This window comes from Lingula anatina, chromosome 6 (assembly GCF_051362555.1).
Source record: "Lingula anatina isolate TDL-2025a chromosome 6, LinAna3.0, whole genome shotgun sequence".
In the NCBI taxonomy this organism is placed as follows: domain Eukaryota; kingdom Metazoa; phylum Brachiopoda; class Lingulata; order Lingulida; family Lingulidae; genus Lingula; species Lingula anatina.
In genome coordinates, this window is record NC_141772.1 from 15,804,440 (window position 1) to 15,830,092 (window position 25,653).

At 37.7% G+C, this 25,653-nt stretch overlaps 1 protein-coding gene across 19 annotated transcripts in view; it reads right to left on the reverse strand.

Annotated features, from left to right (window-relative positions):
- LOC106172234 (filamin-A) overlaps positions 1-25,653 on the reverse strand; it is a 120,970-nt gene extending 95,317 nt beyond the window's left edge. For 5 of the 19 annotated variants that reach the window (XM_087015926.1, XM_087015914.1, XM_087015915.1 and 2 more), the window contains exons 1-2: positions 23,540-23,764; positions 22,679-23,106 (exon numbers count right to left, since the gene is read on the reverse strand). In XM_087015926.1, the coding sequence (XP_086872052.1) occupies positions 22,679-23,006 (328 nt within the window). In that variant the 5' untranslated portion in view covers positions 23,007-23,106; positions 23,540-23,764. Of the gene's footprint in view, positions 1-22,678; positions 23,107-23,331; positions 23,501-23,539; positions 23,767-25,139; positions 25,302-25,427; positions 25,594-25,634 lie in introns of those variants that run through there. The other 14 variants (XM_087015921.1, XM_087015916.1, XM_087015919.1 and 11 more) reach the window with 10 other exon arrangements.

Genomic DNA, 25,653 nt, shown 5'->3' on the forward strand with positions numbered 1-25,653 from the left:
TGTTTATAAGTTAATTTTTACTATTTGGTATTTACTGTTACAATAATTAACAGAAGATTTATGAATACAAATATATACTAGTACATTTGCCATACAAACACCTACAATATTGCACAAAAATATGCATGCCTCTAGCACATCTATATCACTTTATCTGCCCACTAAGGTATATTTTTAACTTTTCTGCACAGCATCTCTTGCTTATCAAACCTATGAACCAAATAGCAATTACTGAAATGAATATTAAAAATATGCATAACTTAAAGGTGTCTGCAAAAAAACAGCTTCCACTTGCATAGTTATATGCAAACCATGCATGAATTCTCCTGCTGTTGGGCAAAGTGACCCTTCCTGTCATAAATCTAGTCAAAATGCTCATTACTTCGGTATTCTGATGCAAAATACACATTTGCCATGCTGTATCAGCCTCTTCCAGTATATGCAGAAGAAATTAGCATGCCCAGAATATCTTAGTCTGCCTACAAAACATGCACTTTACCAAGAAACTTGAAGGTTATTTCCAGAGCTCAGTAGATTTACAGAAATTATGGCATCAAGGCATACCTCCTTGATTGCTTTAGACTTTGATAAGGTGGGCTGGGTCTATAACCAGTAGAAACACTCATATAAGAAGCAAAGCTCAAATTTCTTCAGAAAAGAAAACGTACATGGAGTTTCAGAGTTCGAAAGTAAGGCGTTTCTCTGAAAGCAATCCTTTGCTGGTCATATACTGGTAACAATAAGGATTTATGCTTGTACTCGAGACGTACTAAAGTTGACAGGTTTGGATTTTGGTCCTGTAGCAATCCTGTAGCAATCCTGTAGCCAGACAACGCCTTTATACTTTATATCAAAGTCAATATACATACAAAAGAGAGATTGTTATTATACATAAGTTTAAGCCTGGTGAGAATGTTGGTTTTAAAACTTTATACAGTTGCATGCAAAGAGGTTTGTTTTCATTCACGAGAGATACATTAATTTTATAAGACTGCCTGCATTTAAACCTTGATCAATAAGACTGCTGGGATTTCACCTGAACAAGACCAAAACTCTTGTACTCACACATTCATCGCAGCACATACTAGTAATGGAATAAATGTGGATCAAATTTCTCTGTTAACTTGGTTTTGACCTAAGGTTTCTAACACTAAGCTAGGTCTTTCCTTCCTCAGGATTAAATACAGGTGAAATAAAGAAAGATGTAATGAAGCACTGGGTACATCCAATGCTAAAACCTCTGTTTGCCCTATGTATCTGGAACAGATAAGGGTGCAATTTGTTTCAATCTTGATTCCAACATAGTTCTTGTCAAGGAATCATATACAGATACACCCTTACCTTAGAAGAGTAAAGGTTAATTCTTTTAACTTAAAAGTACTACCTGAGAACAATTTATATCTGATACCTGTCTTTGCTTGCTCAAACCATGTGGATACAGGTGAAAAATGGTACCATATGGACTTTAATTCTGTGCCAATAAATACAGAATCGTTTATTTCATATTGACTTACAATATTCTTTATTAATTTACGAAGATACAGGTTCAAAAGTAAGGTATAGATGTTTTATAGCATGGGCCAGGCTACCATGTTTTAACTAGAAACTGATACCCTGCAACAGAGGTTTTCATCCTCAATCTCACTTCCACATAGAAATGTGTGTGCACAGCTCCATTCAGGTGTAGGGGGGCAAATAGAACTATTTGCTCAGCCGGAAGAAAAAAAAGCATGATCTTTTTCCAAAATGTCCAGTACATGCATTCAGGTTAATCCATGTGGATGTTGACATTTTGGATTGATAGCAGAGATGTCTGTGTCTGCTATTACCACATGTATTTAGAACTCTGTCTAGCAGAACAAGAATTTTAACACCTCACCTGTACAGTCAGGTGTGCACTAAATAAGACAGTTAGCCAATGTGGAACTGTTTAAGTAAGGATTAAAGCCGACATATACCATGTTTTATATAGCCAGAAGGAAGAAAAAGGAAATAACTATTTATTATTTCTGACAGTATGAAATTTTACAAAAAAAAATTAAATTAAAAAAAAAAAAAAACTTGTGAAAAGTTGTCCACAAAATATAATACATAGACTGTACTTGGTCATTATCCACAAGCAAACAAAAATTCAGTTACAAAAACATTACATATGGCAGTGTATGAAATTCAAGGAAATTACTAGCCAGACCGCCGGGCAGGTAACTCTGAAAAGTTACCAGCCCGGCCATGTAGTTACCTGCCCTACTTATGATAACCACTAGAGTTAAGAGAGGTATGCTGAGGGGGTCTAGAATTCATTCTTGGGAGAGTAATTTGGAAATGAAAGGGCAATATCATGCCTTATGCGTGGACATTTAGAAATTGGTTGGAATTTTTACTGAATGATACCTTGTCAGTGTTGGATTTAGAGGGGGGGTCCTAACGCCCCCCCCCCCCCTTTCAATTTCTGCAAAAAAAAAAAAAAAAAAAACTCACCTCTTGAAATAAGACTTTTTACTAGCTGAACCATACAAAATGGCACCATTCACCATCTAAAATACCAAAAAATCTCAGGGCCCTCTAGCGGGTGGGGGAGGGGGAGTAGTCAATTCAGTTTATGTTCACCTTGCAGGCTGTCTCATTTCTTCTTCAATAATTTATTCATAACTTTTATTCCGATTTCGTGATATCATTTGATCATAATTTTGGCTTTTCTGTGTTGCAACAAGTATGGCCAAATACATTGAAAGTGGGTGTAAACAGTTAGTTGATTTGATATTTTGCTGAAATCGCTTGTGAACATAGACAAAATAAAAGGTGAAAATAGGCTGTAAAAATAGCCAGCCCGTCGGGCGGGTAATTTGTAAATCTTACCCGCCCGGCCTGAAAGTTACCAGCCTCGGGCTGGCGGGCTGGCGGCCATTTCATACACTGCATATGGTCATAAAAAAAGTGCATCAGATACAAGCTTAAAGTACGCCTGAATGATATCAAGCAAGCAAATACCAATCAGTCACATATATCCATACTCAGTATATATAGGTATCAATAGCCAGCAATGTTTGCACCTTTATTATTGTATCCTTCATACCACACCTCCCCTGCTGGAAGGGCAATATTATGCCACCTGACTTCCTATTATGGCTCACAATAGCCAGGGTCACTAGCAGTGTATTTGTTCACTGGAAGCCCACTGTAGGAATTCAGTGACTGTAACTTTGCTGTGTGTACAGAAGCAAAGTAATAAGGAGAATTCAGTGGGAGAAGCAAAAGCACCAGCTGTAAACTGGTCTATTTAAATCCTTGTTTAATTCTTGTGAACAGACTACCACTTATATAATCATGGCCTCTCTGCAGGCAAACTCCAGTACCCTGTGTCTTTGTTACTTAGGTTGATTGCTGCACTACTTGCTGTGGAGCCATTATGATTTAATGCAATCAATATGCTGTAAAAGCATATCAAACTGATTCAGGACCATCTCAGAAATGTAAGTTGATTGCTTAACTACATATTAGTACTGAGGACTCAGTACGATCTAATGCAATCAACATGCCCAAGATGAGAGCACAGCATCTCCAAACATTCTTTTGGGAATATATCTCTGCTTTATAAGCAGCCAGCTTTGCATAACTCTGTGGTACAGAACTGCTGAGGCATATCAATTGATAACTTCCCATATATCAAAGCAGCCTGGGTTAGAATGCAGTTATTATGTAAAGGAAAATACTTGAGGAAATGAACAGAGAGTTGCTGTAGAGCTGCTAAAGCACGTTCTTGCTTGGAATTTATGTAGTACCAGTGTAACAGTAGTAGAGAAGAACCAGAACAATAACATGTTGCACAAAAGACATGAATTATTACAGTACGAGTTTAAATTTTTCAGCCTACTTTACCTATCTACAAAACTAAAGCCCCTAAAAATCCTCTAGTAAAAACTATTAGAATTGGAACTTAGAAAAATATAAATTTGTTAACTTTCAGATGCCAAATCTTCTGGTCTAATGCCTTAAGCTTAAACTGCTGCTGTATATTGTTAAAAATTCCCACAAGTAAATCACAGCTTTGTCAGGTCCCGTGTGAAGTTTACATCACTGCATAAAGGTCATCGGTTTTGTTCAGAAGAGAAAAAAACAAGAGCAACTTTCTTTCACTCCTGTTTGCAAGGGCTCAAGGAATACATCAACTAAAGGTCAGGGGGTATAGGTCAAATATGCAAGCAACTTTAACAAAAAAAAACTGACTTAAAGGCTATTCAATAATATTTTCTTCATGAAGGTCCCACCCCTAAATCCCTTTTTAATACCCCCTCCCCCCCCAACACACACACACACACATACACACACACACACACACACACACACACACCTTCACTAAGCATTTTGTCATGTTTGATTCCAAAATTAATTTTAAGAGTTGCATTGGTTTATTATGTAATATATGTCTTAATATTATTAATTATAGTATAAAAATGCTTGAGGAAGAATGATAATACACGATGTGACACCAGTTTGAAATGGCATGCTACAAAATATCACAATTCACAGCTATACAATTTGGGTTATTCAATCATCATCAGTAAGTTTAAAACTGTCATTCAATATTACATGTACTTCAATTCACATGCATGCTGGCATTTTAATTTCCTTGCATCATGTTTGAAGCTCAGATTTATTGCATTTGGTTTCACAGAAACTTCTTTCGCAGCTATTGAACTAAACTACTGATGATGAAATTATGACACCATTTATTTGAGCATAAATTTTCTATCAAAGCTAGCTAGATGGAAATTATTATATTTCTGATGATTAACTGCTGATGCAGAAATTATGAATTTATAAATTTTTCAGCACCATGAGATAAGGGTAGTATACTATATGACTGTTAAAGACACCTCAGTCATAGATGATAATATAGGACTTTATCAATATGACCCTTAATGCAAACTTGAATTAATAACAACTGCTATAATTTAGAAAACCTGTTACACTTATGAACACAAACTGACACAGATTTCTTTCATACAGACATACTGATACGGTAAACTTAACTCAAGCAATATGACATTTGTATTAGCAAGATTTTATCAGAGTATGTTCAATAACATAAAAAATTTAATATGTAAATATGCAATTCGTGACTAATTTACAGGCAAAACAATGACCTATTTTGATTAGAATTTCATGTTTTTTAGAACCAAAAGCTCCACTAACAACCAGGGATAAAACTATTTAACAGATATTTGAGGGGATTTCACAGAATGCAACTTTACCACACAAATTCTTAGTCACATATGTCATACTATTAAATTATTCACTCTCAAAAGGATAATTGCAGAACCAAACCAACCAGCACTATTCTGCTTGTGGTATTACATGCTTCTGTGTATGCATACAATCTTGTGCATATATCTGATTCTGTGTGTGCACATGTGCACATGAATGTGAGTGCATGTATGTGTGCACGCTTGCCCATGCACACATTTTCTTTTCCAGTGACATGCAAGTATATAAATCATGATGCAAATATGCACATACCCACGCATATGCACATATGGAAATGCATACGAGCATGCCTAAGCATACAGGTATCTGTTTTTGTGAGTATGTCTGGGTATGATTATTTATTATGACACAGTATAAATAAATACATAGTCTAGAGGAGTGCTTGCCTCCTACAGACTCAATTCATCACATGAAGATACATATTCCTGTCACACTCCATCATTTCCAGAGAGCACCTGTAGCACAAATATCACTTCACTGCTAGAGATGCATGTGTCACTAAGATGTGTTGCTTTAAGTTTTCATTATTTGATTCATTCTGGTTAAGACCAAAAAGATGAAAGCCGTGCGACCTGCGAAAGTGCAGCAAAGCCACCTCTCTCTCTCTCTCTCTCTCTCACACGCACACACGCACGCATGCACACACACACACACACACATGTACCTCCTTATCCATCATCATTATATCATTATTCAGACAATACATATATCCCTGGTTTTTATTGAGAGTTATAGAGTATTTAAACTGAGAATAGGTTTGAAATATGTCCACAAATGTCTGAGGATATATTACATTTTTTTCCATAATGTACACTTACAAATGACTAACTCGGGAAATTAGCTGCCACATTCTGAAACTGTAAACCAGGGTTCGCCTAGCCCCAGAGTGTTACCAGGCATCCCATATGTGCAGAGTACTCTACATTAGTGAACTACCACTCTAGACTGAAGCTGTGTTCACATAAGTCCTAATTTAAACTTTGCTAGCCCACAGAGTGTTACCAGGCATCCCACATGTGCAGAGTGTCCTACACAAATGAACTACCACTCCAGACTGATGCCCTGTTCACACAAGTACTAATTTAAACTTTGCTAGTTCCCAGACTGTTGCCAGGTATCCCACATGTGCATCGTACCCTACGTATGTGAACTACCACTCTAGACTGAAGCCTTGTTCACACAAGTCCTAACTTAAACTGCCTGTGATCTGGTTTTTACATCTAAATGATGTGTGGTATACTAATTTATGAAAACTTCTCTGATATACATGTACTGATCAGAGAACGTGTTTTGTCTTGATTAAAAATTAAAGTTAATTGCAGTCAGTCCAGATTTGATGATTCGACCTGATGCTGTGAAATCAGCCTGGTACAAATACATTCAATGCAAGTTAGACTTAAATGAACTAAAAACAGGTTGAAAACTGATCCCGTTTATGACTTGCATTTTAAACAATTGCTCACACAGAGTGTCAAATCACCACTTCACATTCCTAGCTAGCAAAAAAAAAGTGCAAAAGACAAAATAGTGATCTGTATGGGACATATTTGTTGGTAGTTTCATGCTGGATGGACAAAGAAAAAGAGGAAGGCCGGTCAAACGATGGAGGGATGAATTAGATGACTACTGGAAGTCTTGGAAGAAGAAACCTTGGCCAAACTGGAAATCTGAGGCTCAGGATAGGAAACAATGGAAAAAGCATGCTGAGGCCTTTGTCCAACAGTGGAACACTATAGGCTCTAAATGATGATGATGATAATGATGATGGGACATATTTCTTATTTATTTCCATGCAAAAATTCCCAATGGCTGCCCCTGTTACCCATGCATGCATGCCCAACAAGTCTCAGTTGAGTTCACCGTCGCTTTATGAACTTCACTAAGCACAGCTTATGACACCGCGCCTGAATAAAATACCCAGTGCATGGCTTTTTCATGACTGCTTTATGTGTAGAAGAATTGCATAATGTGGTCCATACAAGTGGAATCAACAGAATGGAAAGCATATATTGTGTAACCACAGGAGATGAAAGAAGACTTCAAAACCAAAGTCAGGTTGATAAGTGGAAAGCATGGCACATATCCGACCCTTTATCAAATTTATATCACATATATTCAATTATAATAAATATTTATTCCCAATGGATTATATTTGCTCTTATTCACCAAAGCATTTAGTTTTCCAAATACTTTTGCTAAACATTTTCTCCCTGATAAAAATCTTCACTTCCCACTTGACAAGACAAGCAATCCCTTCTACCAAATCCAAAAACAAAATCCTTCATCAGAGTAGAATCTGAGGTACCATTTAAATATCCTCTCTCTCCATAATTTATAAATAACTTAAGAACTCTTCCTTTCTACAAGTTCCTCAGGTGAGTGAATCTACCTGGAGGAGAAGGAAAAGCCAGGTATGATAATGATATAAGCCACCAGGTGTGTGTTGCCAGTAACTAACAGTAAACACATGAGAGGCATTTGTACTGTATCTAAATTCAGCAATATATTAGAAATTACAATTACCCTACCATTTTATTGTAAAATTACTTTTGTGCTCATGCTAGTCAACATTCATTTTCCTGCTAATAGGGCCAAATGGTTAATACAGGTTTCTCAGCTGACGTAAATTTCCTGGTCCAAATTACAATGGTGTACGAGCAACAAAAATTAGATGGTTTCCATTGTCTACAGCTAATTAAACAGTTACTTTTCAGCCACTGGCAAATATTCAACATGAACTGCGGAGAACCCAGAGCTGTAAATCCAAGTTTATCAGAGAACCTCTAATATAATCCCCCTGCGTTCAGTATCAGCTTAACCCAACACTGCCCTAAAAATAAAACCTTGCACAAATATCCTTAATTTCCCTTGCATAATAAGTCAACATCCGCAGCATTGCACTGAATAATACAATCCACAAGGGCACTTGAAAGAGAACACTCACACATGTGAACTGATTTTGTCTTGCACCAAGACGAAGAGAGGAGAGAAGTAGACGTAATGACAAATTGAAACATGTTCACAAATGCCTGATATCTCTGTTTTTCAATCAACTGGATTCAAACTTGATTAGTCAGAGGAGTCAAATACTATTACTCAGTGGGAACATTTATTGATCCCAAGAGGCACATTACAGATTATTTTTTCACTTAACATGGTCCCCCAATCTTAATCATTTGATGATACACAGAGATTGATGAAAATTCAATTCACAGGCACTGGGCATATGCTCTTAATATAGGACGTTTGCAGAACTACCCTGATATCTAATTCAACATGAAACTAAGGATATCTGCTGTTGACAGTTAAAGACCTGAGGTACTTTCATCAAAATGAAAGAGTCAAGAGCAGAAATGTGTAGCAAGCCAATGTGTGCCCAGAACTCCACCCCCCTCTTTTTCTCTTTCACTCACACTCACGTGTATGTGCGTGCACACACGCACGCACACACACACACACAAACACACACGCACACACAAACACACACACATGCACACACACAGAAAGACACACACACTTCCTATGTTCAGAACTTGATTTGCCAGCTTGCATACATGCCTAGGTGCACACCTTTCCTTAGGTGTCCTGGACACCTAAATTTGTCTCAGGTATGTGCATTATATTTATCTTTAGATCTGAGATGGGGATAAGAAGATTATCTTTGAACTGCTATTTCTTTCCTCTCACCTCAATACTGTATTTAATCACACACACACACACGCACACACACACACACCTGATTTAAACTGTGTGAACAGCATTTTAAGTTTTTGCTCTTAACATGTCTTTTGTTAAAACAAAAAACATCCTAAAGTTCCCCATAGGGAATATATATCTTTTAAACATCAAGAAGTTAAGAGAGGTTTTAACAAATGGTTATAAATCACAGGAAGAAAATTAAGAAAACAGCAACAGAATTCCCAGGCAAGACACTAAACTCAGCTAATTCCCAGACCTAGAAAAACAATAGGGGAGGGGAGGGAGGGGGTGCTTTCTGAAACCTGTTCATTGCATTTCTGTAGGCTGCAAAATAATGAAACACAGGCTCTCTGCTAATCATTAGAAGCGGCACCCTTGTTTTAACCAATAAATGAGTATCAGGCCAATATCTAATACCACCTCCACCACTGTGCAAATAAATTTGTTCAAGCCTAGCAAATGTCCTCCAGATGTGATAAAGCTTCCATCACATTGAATTTTCAATTTCGTACTTTGCATGTTCACAAATTCCTATATGTTATGAAGCACTGAAACTCTAAGGCATAATATACCAGTACCCGTATTTCTGCAATTTCAACTGGTTCAAAGTCATTGGCAAATACTGCTATAATCTCAAGGCCAATATAACCCCGATTTCCTCTACCTGCATACCATTACAACTAGTTCAGTTAATTCTTACGAAGCAACCTTATGTCACTTCCTTACTACAGTTGTTAGACTTCCAGATGTAGATACAAAATCAATACATCAAATACTGTTCCAATCGTGACAACAGATCCGAAAACATCATGAAAAATATTAAGTTTCATTCACAGATCTCAAGTTTCAATGGTACTGCATGACCTTGTGTCTTTAATAACAGATTTGTTATTATTAAACTTTATAAGTCAGGTGCAACCCTGGGCCCAAGTAATCTGACACCTTCACATATCTAAGCACAGAGACTTGCACTGTACTATAACTTCAAGCAGATCAACTATGAGGGCGTGGCACCTGAAACTGACTGAGGGGTTACTGTAAATACAAGTGTAAAAACTGGGCGATGCCATATGATTTTTGTAATATATTCTATAATATCTGAGCATTAAAAGACTTGTCTCATCTGATCTGTTGACAGAGTCAAAAACTTTGCAACACAAGATATTTACCATGTTATCTTATACAGAAAATTGCCAATCATTGAATAATTTCCTCATTAATATTTTACCACTGACAGCTGCCAAATCAGCACATGCATTTTAGTGTCCTCAGTAAATAATTAATCTATCCACGTCTGCATAGCAATACTAACTTAAGATATGCCAATCTTCCAAAGATATAGCCTTCATAAATAATTCATTGATACATTAATAATACAAATATTTTTGATCATATCCCAGTGAGTACTAATTACTACTACAAATCAATACAATGATTATATTATAAATATTTATGCAACCAAGCACCAATTAACACCTAGTACAGTTTTACAAAACATATAGATATTCAAAGTACTGAGTACTTATTTTCATTCATAAGTTCCATATGACAACAAACTACATGTACAATCTTTACGGGGCTAGGCAGATTTTGCTTAAAATAATATATTCTGGTGAATGTTTAACAAAATGAAGTTTGAAATGAAGCTTCTAATATGTTCATCTTCAGAAGACTGGAGTCACACACATTTTCCCAGCTTTTTAAGAACTAGGTAGGCACTATAACACAACTTGTATTTTTGATAATCCCTACCAAGTTTCATAAAGTATACAACAGCTAACATTTCATGTTCCTTTACAATTTTTATAACAATGCACATGTACAAAAAAAGCCCTCTGAAAAAATTTGACTCCTATATGACCTTTGCCTGTTCTACAAAAATATAATTCATAACAAAAGAAACGACTCCAAGCATGTCACCGAGTTGAATCTATGGAGAATGCCACCCATATCACCTGTACCAGTTCTACTGATATTTATGTAACAATGGCCAACAAAATACAATGAGAACATCCTGGAGGAAAAGATTCAGAACACAAACCAAGTACTAGTAAACAGTTTTTTCAAGCTTGACTGTCTACCTCATGAGTCACTGTGGTTTGCAGAGGACAATGGAGCGTAATCTCTTCCTTTTAGGGTAGCAGACATTTGTTGAGAGTTGTGGCTTGACAAATATTTCAGTGTTAAAAGGGCTTTGGTCTTTCCTTACTAAACCGCATACCATGTAGGTTTTGAACTTGAGTTTGCACTTACAAGCTAGCCTCACGGTATAGTCTGCCTCGGAACTTTTAACAGTTTTGGATTTAAATTTGTGTCTGAAAATAACGGAAGTTGAAAACAGACTCATTTCAATCGTCGAATTTTTCAAGATGTCTGCATGTCTACCCCTTTGGCATTTAGGTTAAAAAGTGATCTATTTTCATAGCCTGCGTGCCATTCATAGGTTAGCCGGCTAACTGTACAGGTGTGTTACTCTCTAACTGTTCGGTAGGATGTACTTGATATCACCTGGGCATATCAAAGTGCTGCCTCCGGAAAGGCGTGCTCATGGAAAAAAAAACTGGGACATTTTTAAAAGTTTTCAGACCAAATTAGAAATTAAGTTTAACAAAGATATAATGCCCCTATAGTTATTGTTTCCATAATGTGTTTTGGCTTCCAATGTTTCCCAAGTTAGCTATTTTGTTCATGTAGTAAATGATTCATTTGCAATCTGCCATATATTTTAAAAAGAGACTAAATCTCACCACTCTAAACACAGATATTCCCTGAAGTAGAGAGTAATAAAATATTAACAAAATAAGAGACAGCAGTTTTTATTGCAAGCTAAAAATAGCAATATCTTCCATCTATAATCTCGTTGCCTGCATGGCGTCTTGATATAACGGGTCTACAGTTAACAGTACAGTGCCCACCACTTATTGTGGCACATCCTATGATGTAACAAAATAGGTGAAGTAGACATTAAGGAGAAATAATGGTTCTTTAAGTGTGGAGAGATGTAACAAGAGGAATTCAATGCCCTTTTTAGATCCAATGGTCAAAAGGTGAACACCCCTCTTCTCTTATTATTTGCTGTGGTCCTGAACTATAGCAGGGGCAGCCTGGGAGGCCCTATTTAACAATGGTTATTGTAATTTCCAATGGTATTTTCAAGTGTGTCCCATTGTACGCATCTTGTCTGTAGTGAAGTGTTTATTGTCTAGTATTTGCTAGTGTATTTAAATTGGGTTTTATTGGGAATGACATAACACCTACTTGTAAGTTATGATGCAGGTCTCTATGAGTAAAGTCAATATAGATGGATGAATGATGTCAGATTTTAGTGTCTATCTCACATGTTAAGTTATTTGTGAAAACAACTGCACTGCATCTAATGAAGTTCATTATAAACATAATTTGCACCATATTTCGCAGGTCATACAAATTCAGGGACATACTTATGAAGAACATATCTAAGGCCATCTGCTGCAGATAGCAATTAAATTTTGCTTTAATTTCTCCACACGTTGCAAGTTTCAAATGCATTTGTTATCCTGGTTTTAAAAATTAATTTGCAACTGGATGAATCATCTTGAAAACATTGTCAACTTCCAATCTTTTGTACTTTCTTCCAATAACAGGTAGACATAAACACGGTTGTTATATTATAACAGTTAAGTGGTACAAAAACTGCTTATAAATAAGTCAACCTTTGAAAATGAAAGTGTGTATAAATTTTACATTAAGTCATATCAACTTCCAATCTTTTTATATTACTATTATTAGTACTCTCTTCCAATAACAAGTCGACATAAACATAGTTGCAATTATAACAGTGGTACAAAAACTGCTTAATAATATCAGTAAACTTCTGAAAATGAAAGTGTGTATAAATTCCACATTGAGTCATAGCCAGAGCAAGAAATGCCTCTTTAAAACCCAATTCTGTTTCAGACTATGAACAATAGGTGTAAACAGGTTCATTCACCATTAAATCAACACCTTGATAACCCCGTAAGCTGATCTAAAAGTGCTGCAGATTATTCTTTCTACAAATATTGATTGGGTGTTTATACTTAGTAGCATAGCTAAGGCACTTAGTCAACCCACTGGTATGGTCACCTCAGTTGATGTCCCGTATTAAGTCATTTCTGATTGAGGTGCTTGCAATTAAGTCTGAATTGACTTCTTAGCCATGCTGCGGACCAGATATTGTTATGCAATACACACTCCCAATAGACTGCCTCAAAATGATCAAAATTGGTTCAGAAGTGTCCCTTGCTAATGAGCCTTGAGTCAACTATTTGGTATGACAGGGGTTTCACCAGAAGTCAAGTGTTTTGAAGAAACAGCACGCCTGATTCCGTCAAGTACCTGTCAACTTAAACAGTACTAATAGAGATATTGGACAAGGAGATACCAGACGAGCTTAGGGACTATCCCTCACTCTAGCTTTAAAATTAACAAAAAAATTGCCTTAAATCTGTCTTAAATCTGTCTTTAGACAACATACAGATATACTACATACTCTGGTATATTTCAACTTTCTTGTAACCAAATTATTTGAGTTTTTGTAAGATTCTCTAGAGCGAAGTAAATAATAAAGCTGAGTTAAAAGACATCCCACACTGGTAGAAAAACGATATGGGCTGCCTTTCCAAGTGAACCTTCCAGAGTCTGGATATTTCTGAATATTTACAGCAGTGTGGGTGTGGGTGTGTCCAGTCCAGTGAGTCACTACTGTATAACAGATTACCATACTGCTGCTACACACAGTAGTTCATTTAATGAACACACCTTTTACCTGTAGCTTCAACCTGCATGACAAAACTGACATTGGTCAGAGCCATGACATTTTATATGCTAACAGCAATGAGAACAAACCCTTTCCATGCCTTCCTCTATCTAATCCTTATGTGATCAACTACTGTACAAAAAAAAAAAAAAAATTGGAGGGGGGGGGGGGGGGGGGGGAGGGATTGATTAAAAACCACTATGGGCAAGCCCAGTCCACACACACACACACACACACACACACATGCATGTACTCAAACATATACAGACACACACACAAACATTTACTTTTCCAATAAAACAACTCTCATCACAATATATTAAGCAGGATTGAATAACCCTCAAATGCACTGTGCAAAATTCTGATTTAATTCACTTCATCCTTGTGTAGACAGACAAATTACACAGCAGAGCAGTCACTTCAGGGTTATTATCTATGCTACATACAGCCCCATATTTCACAGTCTGGCTTGTTTGACTGTATAACCTGACAGGCATGACTACCCACATCCAGATCTGGCACTAGCATGGTAGCATTGTGTTCATGTATTTATCTATTTATATCATTCATGGATTCGTTCAGTCAGTAAGTCAGACAGCCAGCCATTAATTCATTTCATTCAATCGATTGTTCATTCATTTGTCATCTAATATTCATATATTGCTTTAACTATCCATTTGCCTTGAAACCAATAAATTTGACGCAAGAACTGTTAAAAGTGCTATTTTATGCACAACGTATTCATAGCAGCATCTCAATTCTTTTGGCTTCATAATAAGTGAGCATAATTTTTCTATCAATCTTTAATACAAAACGGTTGCCACAGCAAGCTCAGTCATAATTCTACCAGAGGAATATTTCCATATTCTAGCAGGGACAGAAATTAAACTTCCTTAAACAACTGTTATGACATGCCCAACAATCTGTCTTAAGTTATTTTTGATACCAGCCCCAGGAGTAGTAAAGTAATTGTACATCCAACCACTGAACCATTCCACCTCCCACACAACAAAAACATTAGAAAAGCAGATACAAAGCTAACGGCAAACCCAGAAGCTGGCAAAGACATTCGCCAAGTTGTTTTGTATGTTGGAGTAGGTAGTTACTTAGTCACTAAACTTTCTTATGTTTTTCATTGAAGTAAGACCACTGGAATTTTGAGTGTGTAGGATTCCAATTATCTTGCTTTGAATCACTCTGCTTCTCACATTCCCAATGTCTTTCTTCTTATAGTAATAAAGAGTTGTACAGAATACCAGTGGCATGCTATATGGTTGTGTCATGCATACCAAAAACTAGGAAAAACTACCTGTGGTGCATATAAAGTATATTACTACAATAAGCATAATACTTTTTCAAGTTCCCAACTGCCCCATGCAAACAGCAGGAGCCTTCCACCTACATCTACAAACCATAAAATGAATGATTTCTTTCATAAATGATCATTTCTTTCTTTCTTTCATAAATGGACCCTCCTCCCCCCCCCCCCCTCCTCCTCCTCCTCCACGCCTACATCTGACAGGTCCCTCCTCCCCTGATTAAATTATGTTATCAATCAGCAACAGTATCATACCATTTTTGGACACACACACACCAGCGTCCAGTAAACAGATCACAATTTCCTGACCAGTCAACAAAGTATATAGACTCTGGGCAAGGTATGAACAGGAACACTACAGGAAATATACGGCCTCCTGATTAAACTGAATACTTCCTTACTCAGCAAGATGCCTCTCACTTTTAGATGGGTATCCTAACAGCCTGTTCAGACGAGGACCTTTTTAGACTGGGTATTAGAATAAATGACACCATCATGGCTGATTCATTATAAATTTTACAAGGTTTTTCAGTTATCTGGTTGTCTGATGGCACGTTTTGACCCAACTTTCCATCTTAACAGTTCTTGTCTGCACTTACTTATCCATACACTACACTTACACAGATATCTGATGGAAGAAGAAAATTCAAATGTTTTATGACCTATAACCCGTTCCACTCCTTATCCCATATTGCAGAGAATAATAAATGTCCTTTTATATGCAGAACGGAATGCTGTTTCCAAATGAATTCATTTAAGATTGATGCTGCTAACACATGGTCTTGGATATCATGGCCCTGTAATAGCCATTTCTTTTCCTTTGAATCTGCTGACTAGTAATGTGATATTATTATTGTGAAACCTTTTTTTTTTTTTTTTTTTTTTAGGGAGAAAAAAACTGCATCCATTTACATGCTATAACTGTGGCTGATTTTATGCAAGTGAGCTAGGCTACTTCTAATTCACAGAAAAATCATTTCATATCATGAATTTTGTCCTAAATTGACAATTTTTTAGTAAACATTCTTTCAGATGGAAATAAATTCATGCAGGAAAATAATCACAGGGAGTAGTGAACCTTACAGTCAAAATGAAGAGCCTTAACCTGACCTTGTGCTGTATTCCTCAATTATGAAGAACCCGCAGGAGAGTATAATATATCAGCCAAGAAATAGTTACAAAAATTTGACAAAACAACCTCATGACTGCAGTAGACAAAACAGACAGACCTTTGTTACTCATTCCCCTATAAAAAACCTTGGTTAAATCTAAGTTATGCTTTACAGATATGTTGTTTGGTACAAACAGGATCTTTTCAAGGGTTTATGAAAAGCCAAACACAATTAACAGACACTAAAACAACTTGACTGCTGACTTTGTGTGTGTAAGACCCCATTTCCAGAGATTAGATCGATCTACTTTAGATCGACCTAACTCCCTGGGGGTTCACGCTAAATAGCTGTCAGCCGGGCGGACACGAAAGTTAATTACCCCCTTACAGCTTGTAGTAGGCGGGACGGACATTTAAGCCGGATTATCTGACAGTAATCTACTGAGACTCCTCGCGGGGATAGATCGGTCTAAAAGCTCTGGGAATACAGCCTAAGTTGACAATTACAAGGACAGGTGAATCATATCCTATATACATGCTCATTTATTACAAGATTAGATATAACAAAATACAACACCATAACGAAGGCAAAAAAACTTTTAATCCTATCACCCAGACCAAGGGGTGCAATGAACTGCAGGAAGAAGTGGCTATAGGTAAAATCTCCTTGCATGTTGCCTCCCTCCCTCTTCCTTCTTCCCTAAAAGCACCCATATTGTAGGTATACCCCATCGTCAATAGATTCACATTATACCCTGTTAGCAATGTCACTCACTGCAACACTGCATCACCCATGTCATTACGAGGGCCACTAACTGTGTTAATACCCCATCCATACTAGTACATACGCAGAGAGCCTTCCTCAGGCCTCAATACACTATCTAGTTCTTAGCAAGTTGCCCTATGCATACCGATTAATATACCGGCATCACGAAAACATGGGGGCCACGGTAGCCTCATCAAAAGGTGCCGCAATATGCGATACCTGTGTCACATGCCATCTCTGTGGCATAAAAACTGGTTACTCCAGTTAGGATGAGAGGTTGCGACCTGGTATTTTTATGTGCACATTCATACTATTCATACACAGGTGACATAGGATAAACCTTTCTGTACTAATTAGGATCAAGTTAATATATTTTAGGGATTAATTTGGAGCTTAGGCCAAAAGCTAGGAGTGATTAATAAAATCAGGTTAACTGCAATTGAAATCTGTAAACCTGAAGTTGTTGACAATATAATATGACATTCACACTCAAATCTAAATGGACACACTCTATGTCTGTTCTATGTTAGGCATTGAGAAATACTTTGGTTATCTATGGGTATTTTGACATTTGAAAGCACATTAAGTCTATCTGTGTCCTTGACAGCAGAGATTAACATCCATATCTGTCACCATGGCAGTCATCCAGACTCTTTTTTAGGTTTTTGCTATGCACAAATAGGAACCAATGAATGACCCTGTGGGTGTAATTAACTGAGGCAGTCATGTATGAAGTTTTTCTCTTAAGTAAAAAAAGGTCTAAACTGAGTGACTGAGAGATAGGTGAGCATATTTTGTTTGCACCTTTACTACCGTAAAGCTTTCATACTTTTTCAATTTTTCATTCTTATTTTTTGTAACAGTAAAATCAGAGACCATACACACATACATTATTTTGTATACAAAATAAACAGTCATTTTGCAGTCAAAACTGAAATTCAAGGATCACCAACATTTTATTCCAACTACTTGTGCTTGCCTTCCAGACCATGTTTCATTTAATCTTGCTACTAGTACACTATGGGGGCACACCCAAGGTGTTAGACACTTGTATTCAATGGGCTACTTCATGCAGGAAGTGGGGAGAAAACTTTCTGAAATTTAACCCTAAATTAACAAAGCACTACCACAACAAGAGGTCCAATAACAGGGTCATAAGTCGTCTCACCTGTAATTTAATTCACAGTGTGATAATAAGGCTCCTTGGATATAATTACACTAAGTGTTATAGCATGATTGTATTAGGGTACACTCTATGTTCTTTAGTAAAGTAGATTTAATATGGCCGGCTAACAGAAAAATGATGAACACAATCCCCCCTCCCCCATCCCTTTGGCTGAATTATTTTATGTTATTTGAAAAAAAAAAACAACCTTATTTGAGTTCCTGGACAAAGTGTACTTTGTGAAGCCTACACTCTTCCAACTATATCCTTGCCCCACAAGATGTCAGGTAACTATCACACCAGTCTAAGTGATATAACAGGCTGGGCATAGTGACTTAATCTAATACTCTATCAATATGGGAGACTTAATTTAATAGCCCACTTATGTGAAATAATATCCTATCACTATGACGTAATCTAATATGCTTGCCACCCTGGTGATATTAAGTTAACCCAGCACCCTGGTGACTGGGTTGTATAGGTTACCTTGGAGACACAAAAGCATAGTTTGGTGCCACAATTCAATATGTCATCTTGAGGACTCCAATAATTAATATTTCAAGGAGCAACGCAGATAGGATGTGGGGGGAGAGAGAGAGAGAGAGAGAGAGAGAGAGAGAGAAGAGCCACAACTTTGAGCCACGCATCAAACAAGGACCATTTTATGTCCAGTACTAGTGACCCAAAAAAACATTAACCAAATACTAGTAGTAGTAAGGCTTCGTTCACATGCAATGTCTATTTTCTAAATTCTATTTTCTATTCGCGGCATGTGTTGTGATCACCATCTGTGCCCTGAATATCCCGCGGCGTAATTACTGGCAGCGCGAGCCAGTTACTATAAGTTACTATAAGTAACTGGCTCGCGCTGCCGGTAATTACGCGGCGGGATATTCAGGGCACAGACTGTGATCAAAAGATAGCGCGAATAGAAAATAGAATTTAGAAAATAGACATTGCATGTGAACGAAGCCTTAGTCCCTCAATCTTAAAAATTTGCCATGATATTGCCACGATATTACCACAAACTAGCAGCCTAGTTTATCAACCAACACCATCCAATCTCATCTAATCTGGCCATGCTATAACGATGGCACAATCCAGTTACATAGACCACACCCTCTTCTCTCCCGCTAACTGCAAACCCAGAGATCCTATCAGTTCACTGTGGACACCCACATCTATAGCTATCTCCACTCCACATCTGATAGGCTATTTAGAGAGCTGCCGAAAATAAAGACAAGTAGCTTGATAATGGACAACACTGACAAAACTAGTTACGAGTAACTTTGGTAGTTTGTCTTTTCCTCTGAGCATATTTCACCAAATTAATGAAAATTTAGAAAAAAATATTATTAATTACAAGTTTCCATATTTTCAGTACACAAAAAATGAATAACTGTAAGCTAAATGGTTAATTTTTACTATATTTCAGTAACAAACTAACTATGAATTAGGCTTCAGTTTTTAATGACTTCAAAATGGATCTATAATCCATAAAAATAATAATGTACATTGCACTGTGGTTCAGTCATGCTAGAATAATAATTACTTTTAACTTACTGTAATCAACAGAGGCTGTAAGCTAGCTAGCAGCAGTGGACACACGCCCCTATCTCCAGCCATGATCAGATTGACCAACATGATACCACAGATGAAGAGCTGCAGGTTTAGATAACTGCGTGTCCAGTGTCAACTAGCCATTGTCACACCATACCTGGTGGACACTGCTAATGGCCAGTGCTAATGGACAGTACTGGGACCACAATTTGTAATATGAGATTGGATTTTGTATTAATTTTGTCAAGTGACTGTGTATGGGTTAGAGTTGGGGGAGGAGGCATATATTGCTTATGATGTTCTCAAGGGGAGAATTTTAAGAGAATGGATGATGGTCAGTGCTAAGATGACCATTTGTAACATTGTGTACATGTAGCATCTAATATAATTTTTTTTTCTAAAAAGGTTTGCATAGCTGTTAAATAATAGGAAAACTGGTTAAATGGACTTCAGTTTCCTTTTCATTTTCATCAGTATATATTTATGGACTTCTGCCACTGGCAAGGATTTATTTTGGTACACTTCAACCTGATAAGAATTTGTGATGAACAAAATCTGTACTGAACAATAGTGGTAAATATTTCCAAAAGAATTATTCTCTTGTCCTTGTGCTTGGAGCAAACAAGATAAGTCTGAATCAGATACCTAGCCACCATACACTGACAAATATAGTCCATAAAACAGGTTTCTGCGCAGCACTTCAACAGCTTTCTATGTCTCTTTATGTCCAATATGATATAATGCTATACAGCATCCTGGTACGGCTGGGTGTGATGGATTAATATACAATAACCACTTATTCTTCAACATGTCATCTACAGATTATATACAGATTTGATCACTATTGTCAGGTCATTGTGAAGAAATATTGCAGCATATGAACAAATATTTCATGCCATTTTTGGTCATCTGTGTATCTAAGTTACCAGGTTTGAGCAAGACAATAAGCTATAGCATAAAGGGGATACACCCATCCCTGTGAATAAAGGTGACTGAATAAGGATGCAAAATTATTAAATTATTTAGTTTTGTAGGACCCCAACACCCTAACACCCCACCCTAACTTTGTCCCCAAATCCTCCTCCTATACAGTGATAATCATCCATCAATGGTGCCAAAATATTGGGGCTCACGTAAGCACTAAAAAGTGCCTCTAACCTAATGCCTTTTTAACCTTTTTGTCATCAAACCCTCTGATGCATATGACAGGATAAACAAGTGTTCTACATATATGTGATGAATTATTGGTAGACCACCACATGACAGTCTCTGAAGCTGAGTGTGTCACATAGGGGGCATTTTAACACAATGTTGTGCTGTGTATCACTGTAATCCATCTCTACTGTAATAAAAAAAATTGAAAATATGTGCTCAAACAGTTTCATCAAATAAAATGATATTCTTTAATGGCCATTTTCTGCCCAATTGTTTAATCCATAATTAGTCTTTATTTCATCTGAAGTAAATGAAAGACATTCCAGCAATATCTGCCCAACTTTATATTTCAATGAATCATTAGCCATTGGGCTGAGAACAAAAACTGAATCTAGTGTGAGCCAAGCTATAAATCACTTCTCACAGATCCTACTGTAAAAAAAAAAGGCCTGCTCAGATAGCTATGTCTATCTTCCTGCAGGAAACATACCACGATACGGTATTGAGCATTATAATGAAATGTCAGCACCATGAAACAGACTACTCAGACCATAGCACCAGACTAACCAGATATACGGTATTACCAAATAACATTCCTGACATGTCACTTTTACAAAATCTTTAACTATAAATAATTTTTTAGTACTGAGCACATTGTCAGTCGATTTGTCATATATTAATATATCACTCCACTGAACAGAAACCTGCAGAGAAAAAAAGAAAATATTTCTCAGATCCCTGTCTCTCTCTTCCTGTTATGACCATACATAAAAGTCACTACACAGGGAGAAGTAATGATTGATAGCCATATATATGACTACAAGGCACATACCATATGTGCTTTATTCATGAAAACTGATGGCCATTTCTCTGAGGAGATGCTGCAATTATTATGGCAATTATTTCCATTGTAGCAGGTTTCTATTGTTAGTGATAGAATTTAGGGTAATTTTTCATAACCTATAGATAAAGATGTGTCAACAATCACCTCTCTTGGTTGATAAATAGTGTTATTAATAAGATGACAAATTCTGATGACAAGTGTGATAACTGACATTGTTTAATCACTGCTGCATAATTTAAGATGTATTTGCTTTATTGCCTCACCCCCCTTCATCCCATCCCCTTCAATATCCATACTAAGCAATTAATGATTTAATGCCCACCACTATATAAATCTATGATACAACAAATGTAAGAATGCATGACGAACAAAATCAACTGCAACATATCTAAGTGTACTTTGTCTTAAGTAAGATAAATCCACTTCACATCTTTATGTCTCTTACTATTGATAATAAATAAGAACCATGGGTATGCCTAAGCCTCTCCTCCCCCTGGACTAACTATCACACAAGTATCCCCCCCCCCCCCTCCCCAAACAGTTGTACTGTGGGAAATTCATGTGAATTTCAATAACTAATATTCATGTCGGTAATTCAATCATCTTTCAGAAATCACCTAGCATTTACATATTCAATTATTTTAAGCTTGGTGACAACAACCATGACAAACTAGGCAGGGAGCTATACAGTTGTGCTACTTTGTCAGGTAAACTTCCTGGGCATTGCACCTTTAGAAGTTAATGGTCACTTAATTCGAACGAGAGGTATTTGAATAAAATGCACTATAAAATACGCTTTTAACTCCACTGAAATCTCTACAAATGTTTTGTATGTATGTGTGTTAATTGTTTGAAATACCATGAAACTTAAAACTTTTCCGGACTTTTTGACACATGCATACACTCAACGTTAATAACATGGTAATAACAGGTGGTTCAATGTCACATTCACGACTGCCCGAGTTTGCTGAAATTGCACGGAACACGGGACGAAAGAGAAGAACATAAAACAACTTACCGATGTTGACAATCTTGATGCCTTCATCCTCCTCCAAGAAACGAAGAGAGAGGGTGACATTCTCTAGTTTCTGTGTACGGAAGTTAGGTCTCTTGTTGACGTGCTTAAACTTCTTTCCCGATAATACCTCCACCAGAGCGATTAAGCGCAGGCCATCGCTCAGATCGGTCTCCAAGTCGTTGAGGACCTTGTTGACGGTCTTCAGATGCTCGTTGCACCATCTTGAGAATGTATTTTTCTGAATTAATTTCCACTGAGCGTCGTCTGCGAGCTCACGTTCCGCCGGCATCTCTTCGTCTTCATCCAAAGCCTCGATTTCGGGATTCATGTTGATTGCGTTAGTGCTGCCCTCTAACCACAGAAAATGAAACTACTGCTACTTGCAGATAGGTTAACCTAACTTGTTGAATGGTTGGTCTGGGAGTGCCCTAAAGAAAACAATAAAACCACTGAATAAAGTCAACCGCGACGTCCTTAAAGGGAGACCAAAAGGGAAGCATAGCTGGTAGAAATGAGCTTCCAAGATAATAAAGTCAAGAGATCACAACGCTTGGTATACTGGACAACCTTACCTTGCAGTAACCTAAACCATAGGAAACCGGACAACACCGGCGAACCTGAAACTTAATTCAATCTTAAAGGCTCTCACTTACTTTAAAGAATGTAAACACCCACTCACAAACAGCACAAACAGGTCGCTGTTTTTCTTCAAAAATTCTGATTCCAGCCCCTTTAAACTCAAGTAAATCCAAACTGACAACCACCAGTAAGAATAAAACTCAGAACTTCCTACTATATATACATAGCACCAATGCCTCTCAGAGATGACTGTTCCCCAGAAAGTTCTAAAAAGTTGCTCACCGGCAAGATGGCTTCCTCCGAGTACTGGCTACGTGAGTGAACGAGAATAGGATAGGATGCCGGTCCAGGCTCTGGCAAAGTAGCACACGCAACGTACAAGGGAGGCTACAGTATACGTTCTATCGTTGGTTGCCAGACAAGCTTACCGAACCACAAGCCAGTAAAAAGTTTACGTCACGACCTCAAGGAAAATAGTTTGCCGGTAGAGTCAGATAACAGCTCTTGTCAAAATAGGAAGGTCCAAATAGGAATAGGCTGGAGAACGTCGAGGCAAGGGATTGGGCCGAGGTGTTATTTGAGAAGGGAATCTGTGCCAGTCGGCGGGTTGATTGGTGGAGGAACCTTACACTGGAGATGTTCCTAATTTGGCTAAGGCACCGGCTGCGGCTTATTTATACTCAGGTCGACTAATGGGGCTACCCCAGTACAGGTGCAAATCAGCTGGGATACGCGGCGCGGCTCTGTTCCTGAGATTTTTCTCTGATGAGCCGGCAGACAGCTCTCTGGGTTTTAACCTACTGACATGCGGTGATTCAAGTTTCAGTGTGGTTCTTACCTGTAGGTGCGCTTTAACTTGTCTACCGCGAAATCATATATACAGATATATATTCGCTAGTCAGATGCAACGCACGTGCGCGCGTGCAAATGTATGGTTACATACAGATCTGTATATATGTGCGTGTCGGGGTGCGCTTGGCTGTTCGCCCGATATTTAATTGCTGTTTGTGATGTTTCAACTGTTTCTAAGCAGTGACCCCATTAAATGCAACATGAATAATTCCTATATAGTTTGAATACATGTTATTGGGGTTCTCTCTCTATCTTCAGGCTGTGCGTTATATAAAATATGCGGGATTTCAATTTTATTCACGCACACTAAAACTCTCATAAATTACACATATTTGTAAGTTGATAATTGTCTTTTGGTAAATTGTCATCAGTTTATTGTACTTTGGATGCGACAGTCAATACGCCAAATGTGCAATGCCGGTCACTATATACCCACCCTGATTATCAGAGGAAAGTCACATCTCTACTGTCAGCATACCTCTGCTGTTGTCATACTGGAATACTAGCTGATAGTAGACAGGTGATTTCCCTGTGTCCTCTGAAACTCAGGGTGTTATATCCCCCCCCCTCCACCCCCACCCAGCTCCTTCTATCTTTGCAGACAATCTGATGACGCTTTACCCAAAAACATGCAAATAACGATGTCAAATTAACGATGCCATCTTCAGTCTTGCGAGTAGGTCACATACACGTAATCTTTCAAATCAGCCAATAATATTGGCAACATCTTACAAGTAAGTCGCACAGGGGTGCTTACACTTAAAAGACTATTTCAAAGCGCCGTTTGGCTGGGTGATTAATGACTTTGAATTAGTGTACGGAGCCCGTGCACCCTTTTAACCGACCACTGGTGGCAATCACTTTAAATGCATCGTCCTCAGCACGCCTACGTCCAACTTGCTATCTCTGGCAACTAGGCCAAGTGAAATTCTACCCCCATATTGTGTTGCAAAACGGCCTTAATACCTGCACCTGTAGATGAATGAAACCCTCCTTAAACGACACTATCGTATTAAAAGACGGTACTTACACCTGCTGTAGTGCGATATGGGTGACGTTGTGTCCCTCCTCGTGCAGGAAGCACCCTTCTGCGGGTAGGCCTAAGCTGATTATGCTTAACGTGGTATGCGTGTACAGAGGCCAGACTTCATGTACAAATGAAAACTCTTTCTTCTCGTCAGTTTGTTATTCCTGGCCACTTGAAACTGCCACCCATTTTAGTGAACCGAGTAATATTAACAACAAATACGCCTAAATAAATATGACTAGGAAGAAGCGGTAATAAAACCCTGCATACTTATTCATCCATAGTACTGACCTAAACTAATACTATACCAAACTACCACCACACTGCCTTTGGTGCCTTAAAGGTGGGCCTGCGTCTGTTGTATGCGACAACCGATTGACTAGTCGAGATACCGTCGATTGATAATCCCGTGCAATGACAGGGACGCTCTTTCTGTCACTGACTACTACGCTATGCGACACTACCGACACGATAGAGATAGAGAGTGGAGAGACTCACCTAGCTACCAAATGCCGGG